This window comes from Ptychodera flava, chromosome 20, assembly GCF_041260155.1.
Source record: "Ptychodera flava strain L36383 chromosome 20, AS_Pfla_20210202, whole genome shotgun sequence".
NCBI lineage: Eukaryota > Metazoa > Hemichordata > Enteropneusta > Ptychoderidae > Ptychodera > Ptychodera flava.
In genome coordinates, this window is record NC_091947.1 from 5,459,297 (window position 1) to 5,471,657 (window position 12,361).

At 35.5% G+C, this 12,361-nt stretch overlaps 1 protein-coding gene across 3 annotated transcripts in view; it reads left to right on the forward strand.

Moving 5' to 3' along the window:
- Nucleotides 1-7,439, forward strand: part of LOC139119828 (F-box only protein 41-like) — a 45,445-nt gene extending 38,006 nt beyond the window's left edge. The window contains exons 9-14 of one of the 3 annotated variants that reach the window (XR_011549000.1): nucleotides 380-529; nucleotides 1,835-1,953; nucleotides 2,372-2,530; nucleotides 2,942-3,057; nucleotides 4,496-4,642; nucleotides 5,779-5,865. Coding sequence is in view for 2 of the 3 variants with exons in the window: in XM_070683741.1 (XP_070539842.1) it covers nucleotides 380-529; nucleotides 1,835-1,953; nucleotides 2,372-2,530; nucleotides 2,942-3,057; nucleotides 4,496-4,555 (604 nt within the window). In the remaining variant the exon portion in view is untranslated. Of the gene's footprint in view, nucleotides 1-379; nucleotides 530-1,834; nucleotides 1,954-2,371; nucleotides 2,531-2,941; nucleotides 3,058-4,495 lie in introns of all 3 variants that reach the window. The other 2 variants (XM_070683741.1, XM_070683740.1) reach the window with 2 other exon arrangements.
- The last annotated feature ends 4,922 nt before the right edge of the window (nucleotides 7,440-12,361 follow it).

Consider the following 12,361-nt stretch of genomic DNA (forward strand, 5'->3'; position numbering starts at 1 on the left):
TCCAATAGCTTGTTTGTTAAACAGTCATTCAAAATACTTTCCAAATTAGTTTGAAAAAATGGCGTGATACCTTTTTAGTGTGCCACATACTGGTAAATCTTAAATCTGTTTTATTCAGAAAAGTGTACCAGGATTTGACTTGAACAGCAAAAAGTTTACCGTATTTTCAGCAGTATTTTTGAGGGTTAATGTATGACTGACTCACAATCATGACAGTGGACCCAGGAGTAGTTAGTTTTTAGGTGACATCATTGTGTTTGGTTCATTTAGGGTAAACCAGGAACTTCTTTACGAACAATGCGATCTCTACCATGAGATAACTCATAAAATTTACCTGTTTAGTTTCTGTTGCTTACGTGTCTCTTTTGTTTTTGTCCAGGGCCCTGTGGTTAGCCAGCTGTCACTGTAGAAATCTACAAAATATCATGTATATCAGTGAATCAGATCCAGTTGGCCATGAAGTCATTTGGGCGTTAGGAGCTGGATGTCGAAATATTCTGTCATTCCAAGTTCCACCAATGTATCCATGGTGAGTTGTCAAGGCGACAAACTGTAATTCACTGACTTATAGAGTTCACACTGATGCATGGAATGGCCTCCATTAATCAGATACCATTATTTATTTGCTTTTTGAAATTTCTCATCTCAGTGTGATTTTGATAGTGCACTTAATAAAAGGATTAAACAGGTACCGGATCCCACTGAACTTTGTTTCACTATTAAAATTCATTGCTTTATTATTACAATTCATGCTGTCTTATACCGGTATCCAATTTAATGATAGGCTATAGTCAGTGATTTAAGATTTAATCCATTTGGTATGACAGTAACATTTGTCACATGTTGCTGTAGAACATGTTTATAATCTTGACAAAATAAGAATTCATCGCAAATATTTCAGTAATTCAGGTGTTTTTATTGTTTAATCATTTACTAGTGAAGTATACATCATTTATTTTAAGGTAGTGTGCACCTTTTAAAGGTATACTGTCACCTGTGCCAATTTTGCCACAGTTACCATGGAAAGAGAAAATCTAACCAATCACAGATTTTAAGCAGGTGGCCGCGTTTTAAAAACAGCACCCTCACATGGGCATTTTGAATACCATGGAATGCCCCTTTGACCATACATGTATATGGGCATATTTAAATTACAGGTGACTGTATACCTTTAAGTGAAAGACTTAAACTTTTTGCTCAAACTTTCCTCAATGAAACTGTCAACCATTCTCTTACCAAATCAAGAATACAAATTAGGGGTCACCTTGCAAATTTTGGTACTAGAGAAACAAATCACCCAACATTTACTGACATTTAAAATTCAAAATGGCTGTCAACTCTGTGTTTATCTGTGAAGAAAAAGAAAATTTTTGATTTTTGAAAACCAAAGACACTGAAAATTTTTCTTACACTGAGAACTTTAAAATGAGCCCCGGCAAGTTGTACACCAGAAAACCATTGTAAACATTTGAGAGCCTGAACAATCTGTCCTTGAGGTGTATCCTACATGTACCTTAACATCAATTGGAAATCCAGTGACTGGTAGTTTTCATCATCATTATGTCTTCTTGATGATTGTGATAAAATATCTTTTAAGATGAGATAAGACACACAGAACACATTGATACTTGTCTGATAAATACCAGGTGTTAATGTTACAGTGGATGCAATCATAAGTAACCAGTCTACTTTGACATCACATACTGACTTTTCTGAAGTCTACAATGAATGTGTATGGATGTAGCTCCTGAAATCTGACAAACATGAATATAAAGATGACTGGTAAATCACTATAAAGTGCATTTCACTTTCCAAATATCCTACATTTACACAGTCTCAAGCCACACCGATTCAATAATAGATGTATGCAGATGATAGGAAGATGTTGGCCATTGTTGAGAGCTCTCAGTGTTGGTGGCATTGATGTTGATGCTAAAGGTCTGGTGTCTGTCGGTAAGTATTATTGAAAGAATGAGTCCAGGGTCTGTTGGAAAAACGTCATCAAAGAATTTGTCATGTTTCCGTACGCATGTGCAACTGCAAGAATGGATTCTTTGTGTACTGGAAAGTTGTGTTGATTATATTATGGAGTGCTGGATAAGAGACTGTTTGATAGGGGTTATGTCAGATCATTGTAATGTAACTCCTGTTATATCAATTCCAAGGTTACTGTGGTAATTATGCAATGATTACTCAGGTAACCTTAGTCATTACAATCATGTAGCTCAATCAACTTTGAAATAAATAGATGTTGAATTCTGGATTTCCAGTCACATGACAAGTGGTATTTTGTTTTTATTATTAAAATTTCAAGTGAATGACTAAAAATTTTATCACTTCCCTGGAAAAAATTACTTTTTCCCTCTTTCAGTCAAGAACTGTCCAAGATTACAAGTTCTTGAAGTGGATCACATGTTAGAAATTACAGAAGAAATTGCTGTATCAATGTGTCAGAATGGGCTGAGAGGACTAGAAAACTTAATATTCACTGCTACACCAGTCACTCCAAAAGCACTGCTACAGTTTAATAGTGAGTGCTGTCATAAAGATCCTGCTCAAACTATTGCTGATATTCTATTGTGAATCAACAGGATTTTGAAGTGAGAGAGAAGCAACTCTATTCCTATGTACCACTTTGCTCAGAACCAGACAAATGGCTATCAATACAAACTGATTCTCTGAATGAGAGCTAAATTTCAAAATAAAATGCTATGTGAATCGTAACTTTACCAGTTAAGTTTCTGGTCAAAAATGAAAGTGAAAATGATATCAATCAAAGCATCAAGTTTTTCTGATGAACAGAAAAATAAACCAGTAACAAATATGAGCCTTGATATTGCTTGCAATTGTACCGGTATGCAAGTAAAATGTAAGTGTGTAGGCATAGCAAAGTTATAAAATCTTTCTCTAATGGATATTATTTTTCATTTTTCTCCCTGAGGTTCATGTCCACAACTGAATGCCATTAACATCAATGTTGGTATATCTGACTACTTTGCTCAACCTCAGAAACAATCTAATATTGATGAATATAACAAAGTTATTGCCAAACTCAAGGTCAGTTTTTTTACATCATGAAACTATATTGTGATATCTGGTTAAGTGGCTCATTTTAGCTTGAGCTTTGACACATGTAGTGTGTTTTCATTGCGTATAATGCAATGATGTCAGCTGATGTGATGTTGTGTGTGGAGATGTCTAGTAAGTTACATTGATAAAAATGATTGTAACACGCCACATGCTCATTCTGTGTAGCGATTCACCAGAATACGTCATGTGACGGGAAAATAGATACGTCTAATCCCCAAAAGAATTGACAAGAGTGACATAAGAGGGTATTTAGACTATTTCCCTACAGGGAAATAGTTTTTGACCAAATTTGGAAATGTGCCTGGTCATGTGACAGTATCGTCATCTGCAGCTTTGAAACACTGCGGGTGAGGAGTGGCCAGGATGAGTGAAGGGCCTCTCACTAAAATGGTAAGATTTTCCAACAGCATAGGAAATTGAACAGCTCATCAATCAAAAAAGATTAAAGTGCAACCAAGGATGTCGCTAGGTACAATTTTTTTGGAAGAAAGTTGTACTACGTAACCACTGTGGAGAAATCACCAAGCAAACTTGTCACAATGGATTGTTGCAGTGCATAATATCAAAACACATTTAAAAACCATAACTCAATACAACATGAGCATGTGGTGTGTTATAAAACATTTATAACCTGGTCTTTATTTGGGCTGTTGCGCGTTTATTACCCCTTGTGGCTGTGTGTTACAAGAAACACACAGGTATACCCCTTGGCCTAAAGCCTTGGGGAATAGCAATGTGTTTCTGGCAACACACGGCTCCTCGGTGTGATAAATGGGTGCTATAGCCCTCATGACCAGGTAATAGGTGTTTAATATCATGAAGAGAAGAATTGTCTGTGAACAGACAGGTTAAATACTTTATCAAAGATGTTTATCATTGTTTGTAAAGTTATGTTATTCAAAGCTGTATACCTTTAAACCAGGGTTTAATCTTAATGTGTTGTCGGATAGTGCCTTAAGATGCATGTACATGAAAATATTATCAAAATCATTCATGCATCGAATTGGATATTATCAAGTTTTATTTCATCAGGATAATTTGCTCTGCAAACATGCAAAAACAAAGCAAATTATTGTGTATCGCCTGATTCTTATTTTGGAGGAATTTTCACTGTGGCATTGATATTGACCTCTATGGATAATGCCATCCTGGCAAGCCAATGTATCTATATTCAGTGGTTTCACTGTGGCATTGATATTGACCTCTATGGATAATGCCATCTTGGCAAGCCAATGTATCTAAATGTATATTCAGTGGTTTCCCTCAAAATGTCTATCAGGAACTAATTTGGACAGTGCTGTAGCTAGTTTATTCAAGTTGTTACTTTCATTTATCTTACAGTCATTACATGTTGTGTGTGTTTATCTTTACAGTCATTCCATGTTGTTTGTGTTTATCTTTACAGTCATTACAGAAGAGACCAGCGATGATGAATCTCCTGCACATCAGAGCTGACTATGGGTAGTCATGACAACAACAATGTGTCTGTGATTGATGAGACTGTCACCATATCTCATCACAGTTATCTAATTAAGAATGGATCAATATCAACTGTCTGCTTTCTGAGGATTACTTACTGTCAGTACTTGTCTGTTGAGATGATATGTGAGAAATATTCTCCAATGGTAGTGTGCATACTGTTATATCAATGCTTCTCCATATATATGGCAATATTTCCAGGCTTGACATTACTCTACTTGAGAAAAACTTCCAAAACATTGACAAAATGAAAAGTTTGCTTTGAATAGAGATTCAATTTACATATTGGACATAATCAATGCCGAGAAAATTAATGATGTAAAGGACACTATTCTCATTCAACAATCTGTCAGTTATAGGACCTTGAAATGACTTATAATAATTTGTCAGTATATGACCTTGACCCTACTCATCTTGATCTATGCCCTTGCTTCAAAGACCCATTTATCAATTCATAGTTCTGGATCTCAGTAATTTTCTATTTAAGGTAGAATGCGCCTTGGGGACAGATATTCGGACTCTCAAACTTTTCCAATTCTTTTCTGATCTATACTTGTTGTAGCTCATTTTGAAGATCTTGGAATAAGAAAAATTTTCACCATCTGTTTTTTGAAAACTGAAACTTTTATTTTTCTCTATAGAGTTATTACACAGTGATGGTGGCCATTTTGAATTCAAATATCAGTAAACATCGGGTAATTTGTTTCTCTAGTACCAAAATTTGCAAGGTGAACCCTGATTTTTATTCTCAATTTTTAGGGAGGCACCATTGACCAGTGGTTAGGGTAACAAACTCACTATCAGAGGACGGTGAGTTCGAGACTCTATCACGGTGTTGTGCCCTTGAGCAAGGCACTTTACTCCTCAGTGCTCCATTTTGGGTTTGTGGGTTACACGTACCTCATCCTGTGTTTGGGCTAACGCCTGTTGGATGATGGACTGATTATAAAAAGACTATGGTTGAAAAAGTCATTGAGGAATGTTTGAGTAAAAGTTTAAGTCTTTCACTTTCTAGGCACTTGATACCTTTTCCCATTTCCTGCCAGACACTATCACATCCCCATCAGCCAACTCAGTGAAAAGCGGTATTGAGCCAACAAACCATACGTATTTCCACCCCTTTGACTTGGTCTGTTCCAACAGCTTTTAGTCTATCAAAATCATGTTTACAGTATCTGTAATTTCAGGGGCCTTCAAATGTCACGCTTTTGTTAAAATGCACCAAATAGGACAATAGTTTTAAACAAACTTGACCTGATGGTGAAATATGAACTTGGCAGGAAAAGGCATAATAGATAGCTTAATCCATAGCTTAAGAGGGCTGCCCACATCCATCCCATGTAGAGGAAGTGAGGAGAATAGCGCCCTCAAGTGACAGATCCATTTTAGTGTCTGCACTGTGCTAACCAAATGCTATCTTCCCAGTGGATTTCTGGTATCATAGTATCAAATTGTATACAAAACTAATTAAATTCTAGGCTTTGTACACTCATAGAAAGCACTTGAAAGCGTTTTAATTTAAAGCTGCTAAGAAGGTTTCTTTAAACTCTTTGAAAAAGAAATTGAGCCCTGGACAGTCCTGGAAAATGCCACAAAATGATTTGTCATGATATCATAAAGATGATGTGTAAAATTATACATATGAATCATATATTGTAAAAATGATATGATGAAAATGGTACTATGAAAAATGTTCATGAAAATTGCTGAAAAAGTCCTTGAATTGTGAGTGACATTGAGTTTCTGGACCCTGAATTTGTCAATACATGTAGGTTTGAATTTGTTAACACATGTAGGTTAACCATGTACTAGTTAATGTATCCACATTCAGAAACCCTGAAGTTTACATTCATCATATTTTTAGACATTTATCCACAATAAAATAACGCTCATTTTTCAGAAGAAAATATGTGTGACAGGAATAATAAGCTTTAAATCTGAAATTACCTGCAATAAGATTTTTAAAACCTTTTTAAGAAGAGAAATGTACTTCCGTGCAATACTAGATGTGACTGTGTCAACAACAACAACAATCAGTGTTCTACCTCCATTTAAATAATAATACATTAATATTGAGAACTTTCAGTGTTTCATAAATCATTTTAGCAATTGGTGTGACATTCAAAATATTCAATGTTATGCATAGAATATTTTAATTGCTTGGATTATTGTAAACTATGAGTAATAAAACACAACCGTGCCATTATCAGTCTTGCCATTTAAACATTCATAAATCAAAAGAAATTTACACAAAATTGATTCAAAAGTGCCTTATAGAGTTTATCTGAATCAATTTATGCAGCTTTATTGTAAATAAATCACCAGAAAATGCCCTCAGTGCAAATATATCAAAAGTTTGGTTAAAGATTAATATTTGACTCAATGAACTGTTAATGACAATTTTTATGGAGACTCTGTTACATGACATTAAATATTTGACCATATGCTTTGGTATGTGGCTATCAATTGTTTTTGTTTAAGGGATTTTTTCCGTTGAAATACGGCTAGTTTTCAAACTAATTAAACTTTATTGTGAATTGTAATGTTGATCTTAGGTAGCGTGCAAGATATTCAGTCAAACTATCAACCACCATCCTGTTGATTTAACTTCATATATTTATATATATTTATTTGTTTCAAAACATCAGTCCAATGTGTTAGTATTTTATTATTTTAACAAACTTACAAACAAGAAAATATAAGTATCACAAATTTTTATCTGTTTATTTGTTCATAATTCACTGTGTAATTGATGTTATTTGGCATATCCAATGTTGTCATTAGAGGGCGCCCTCTATGTTATCTGGGAGTTTTACAAGGAGAGCCAACGTTTAGGTTTTGTGACAAATTTATATGTCAATAACTATACCAAAAAAATTCATTTGTAAATTGTATAACATAATAATATGCAAATTAGTCATTGATATTTAAATCAGCCACCATCTGTTTTTGCAAACTGTAGACAATACTGCACCACCTGCATTCTGGCATGCATTTATGTCATGTACCTCAGACAAGGAGGAAAACATATGGAAAATATCAGTGCTGTTAGTTTTGAACTTTACAATGTGTAGTATATGTTTGACTATAACAGAACATTCTTTTGACAAGCTTCTTTACTCATTAATCTATAGCTTGTATATTATTTCATGGCTATGGTTATTATTATGATTTATGTCGATTGTCGTTTGTTTTTAATGGTATACTATCAAACAACTTTGTTTTCAACTCTGTTAAAGGTATACAGTCACCTGTAATCTAAATATGCCCATATATGGTCAAAGGGGCGTTCCTTGGTATTCAAAATGCATATGTGAGGGCGCTGTTTTTAAAAAGCGGCCACCCGCGTAAAATCTGTGATTGGTTAGATTTTCTCTTTCCATGGTAACTGTGGCAAAATTGGAACAGGTGACAGTATACCTTTAATACTCTCGTTATCTGTTCAAGGGACTGTTTTCTACATGCTGCATTTTCAGACTTATTAGAACAGGAATTGTATGGTATTTTACATAATATGATTGTAACTGATTTGAGATAATAGGATATTGTAGTAATGTTGGTTTTATCAGCAAATTTTAGCTGATCTACTTTCCTTTTGTGCAGTTCACTTGTTTTTATGGGTAATTTGTAACATTGCATCTTTTAGCTTTTGATCCTGTTTTTCCAAACTAGTTCAAATTGGATTCATAATACTGCACAGGCTTACATCTTACCAACCTGTCTCTGTGTACTGTATTATCTTTTGACTAAACTTCATCTGTTCTCAAATCGTGTACAGTGTGCTGTCTTGTTAACGTATTATACGTGGAATTGCAAGACCTTTTTAATCTACAGTTTAGGGTAACAGACGTACAGAAAATTAAAGTTGAAGCTATTTATATTATAGTGTGAAATAAGAGGTACAGAAGTATGTTTAGTTTTATAGAAATCAACAAAAGCTCTAACTTTAACAAAATCTTCAACTGTTATCATGAAAATTTGGCCCCTTGGAACGTCTTTGAAATGTATTTAGCATATCAATCAAAGAGAATTTTCGGTTCATTTCACCATTTTTTTAATTAAAATATTAAACAGAAAGCATTTATATACTTTCCCAAATATCTACAATACATTTAGTTTCTGAGTTGAAAATTGGTTGTACCAAACTGTGTTTTGAAATGTATGTGTTCCATATCCTTGTATTGTCTTTGAGATACGTGTAATTCAGATATGCTCAGATTTTGTATCCTTCTGTTCAGAATGCTATTTCTCTGTCTTCATAAAGCTGTTTATGTAACTCAGATTTTTTATTTCTTTTGGATTATTGAAGCATGTTTCTGTCACTAGTGATAGCTTTTCTAAGGCTCAAGTTTAGTAGAATTAAGCCATTATAACATGAATTGGATTTTTACCTAACAGATGAAAAGTAAGTTATAAATAGAATCTTCATTTCATATCTCAATCATCTTGAACTTTGCCAGACACTGCAACGTCCTTATTCATGTCTGTTTGAACATGAAAAATTTATATTTTACAGAGGACACAGTGAAACCATTGCGTATATTCCAATCCTTGCCTTAATACACATTAAAAAGCAAAGATTCTTGTAGAGTATTATTAGTCCGCATGCAATTTCCCTGTGTAGATTATCATGTGACTTACTGTCCCTGTGTAGATTATCATGTGACTTACTGTCCCTGTGTAGATTATCATGTGACTTACTGTCCCTGTGTACATTATCATGTGACTTACTGTCCCTGTGTAGATTATCATGTGACTTACTGTCCCTGTGTAGATTATCATGTGACTTACTGTCCCTGTGTAGATTATCATGTGACTTACTGTCCCTGTGTAGATTATCATGTGACTTACTGTCCCTGTGTAGATTATCATGTGACTTACTGTCCCTGTGTAGATTATCATGTGACTTACTGTCCCTGTGTACATTATCATGTGACTTACTGTCCCTGTGTACATTATCATGTGACTTACTGTCCCTGTGTAGATTATCATGTGACTTACTGTCCCTGTGTACATTATAATGTGACTTACTGTCCCTGTGTAGATTATCATGTGACTTACTGTCCCTGTGTAGATTATCATGTGACTACTGTCCCTGTGTACATTATCATGTGACTTACTGTCCCTGTGTAGATTATCATGTGACTTACTGTCCCTGTGTAGATTATCATGTGACTTACTGTCCCTGTGTAGATTATCATGTGACTTACTGTCCCTGTGTACATTATCATGTGACTTACTGTCCCTGTGTACATTATCATGTGACTTACTGTCCCTGTGTACATTATCATGTGACTTACTGTCCCTGTGTAGATTATCATGTGACTACTGTCCCTGTGTACATTATCATGTGACTTACTGTCCCTGTGTAGATTATCATGTGACTTACTGTCCCTGTGTAGATTATCATGTGACTTTACTGTCCCTGTGTAGATTATCATGTGACTTACTGTCCCTGTGTACATTATAATGTGACTTAATGAACTGGCTTTCGACTCATTCTGCTCCTGTTTTATCAGAACTTGCATATTTTGTATTTAAAACAAAAATCCTATCATATACAATTATTAATGCTTTGTTTTTGTTAATTAAATTACCTGTATACAGTATATGAAAAAAGCACTTTATACTCAATTGTCAGGAAATTGCTGCAGAGGTATACCGGTACGCTTATATACTATTTATTTTATATGTTGTCAGCATTAATCTTCTGTAATTAAATATTTATGATGCAAATAATTGTAAGATCTGAATGGAGAGTTTTGGTATAGTAAAGTTATAATCTGGGTAATCAGAGGTAATTAACTGATATTGTTCCTGTCTTGTTTACTTATTCCAGCTTTTTCTCAGCCGTCCTCAACCATTTAGTGCCCACAGTTATTAGTAATGCATGATTTACCCAGCGTGAAAAATGGAAAGACAAATGAGGGGCAACAAGCTATCCATCAAACACACACTTGGCTATTCCAAGTATTCCCCAGCACTCCCAGCAATTCTTACAGTGGTCAAATCCAGGTCATATGACAAATGAACCGTGAACCTGGACCTTGAAGTAAACAATAGTGGTGGTCAAGAAAAACCTCCCTTTTGCATCCTTGAGAGATACATGTATACTTTCTATCACTTTATCATCTAAAACCCAGAAGGTTGTAATAGTGAGGTAGCCAATACATCTCAACAACGATCACTTTCAGGTGCACAGTATGGGCAAGTTGTATGTACTTAAAACATGGTCAATCTTACTGTGTTTATGCCTGTCCTACGTCATGTGATGATAAGAATGTGAACACCAATTGTATACAGATACACTGATAGATGGAAAATTGTAGGCCGATAATAATTGGATATGATAGGAAATGTTCAGCTCTGATGTTAAACTACTACCTCTAGTTACCAGTGCCGTAGCAGTACTTTTGGAACCGTGATTTATCCATATAGGTATTCACACCGAGGGAAATAATTGTAGTACATCTTTGAAAAACTGTAAGATCTTTTAAACAGGATGCAAATTAATGTCAACCATTTTCAGTAATAGAGCGCGAAGCCACTGCAGTGAACTGCAATAAAACTGCTCACACTAATTAGTTTCAGCTGTAGCCAGCTGGCAAAGTCGACAACATTGTATGTCCCATGCAGACAGTTTGTCTCACAGGCGTGATGTTTTCTGGGTAGTTTCTATGAGTGTAGTTTATGCTACGTTCCGTCGTTCTCTTCCGTAGCCTAATCACCAAGGTAAGAAACAGAATTATCCGGCCTGCCAAGAAAACTGCACGTTCCAGTCGAAAAATAAACACAAATCCTACATTGAGTTACCTAGTTAGATGCGGAAGGATCTCAGCTGTCCAAAAAACACACTCATGTCACGATAAAATGAAAACTTTCGAAGAAATCTGCCGCGTTTTGACAACATCGGAGTTTCTGATGGCCACCGTTGTAATAACGCAACTCATTATCATAATGGACGGTGTCTGCACATAGAAAGTGTTGAATCTCAGTCTGATGCCGTTGATGGCGTTGCTCACGGACCAATCAGCGATGCGGACGGCGTACAATTATGATAATGAGTTGCGTTATTACAACGGTGGACGCCAGAAATGCCTAGTTTGTCAAAACACGGCAGATTTCTCCTAAAGTTGTCATTTTATCGTAACATGAGTGTTTTTTGGACAGCCGAGATCCTTCCGCATCTAACTAGGTAACTCAATGTAGGATTTGTGTTTATTTTTCGACTGGAACGTGCAGTTTTCTTGGCAGGCCGGATAATTCTCTTCTTACCTTGGTGATTAGGCTACAGAAGAGAACGACGGAACGTAGCATAAACTACACTCATAGGAACTACCCAGAAAACATCACGCCTGTGGTTTGTCTGGGGAAGTTGAAATAAAAAAGATTTGTACATGGACCAGTGCATGGTAATGTTACATTGTATCTTAATCTTGAACACAGGGTGCCAATCGTAAACTCTCATTTACAACTCGAGCCTCAGACAGAGCTAGTTTTGCCTTTGTACAAGCAGACTTTTTGGTCTTTATCAACTAGCCTTGTTCAACACCAAAGTGGCCACGGCTACAGGTGAAACTAATTAGTGTAAGCAGTTTTTTTTGCAGTTCACTGCAGTGGCTTCGCGCTCTATTACTGAAAATGGTTGTAATGTGATGCATGTTTGGTGAAGGACATGCTGAATATTTTAATTTTTAGTATACTCTCAGTTTACAGAACAGACCTTACACTAAAGAGAATGCACTTTTGACAGTATAAAAAATGCTGGACTCATCGGACCAGCATGCTTGTT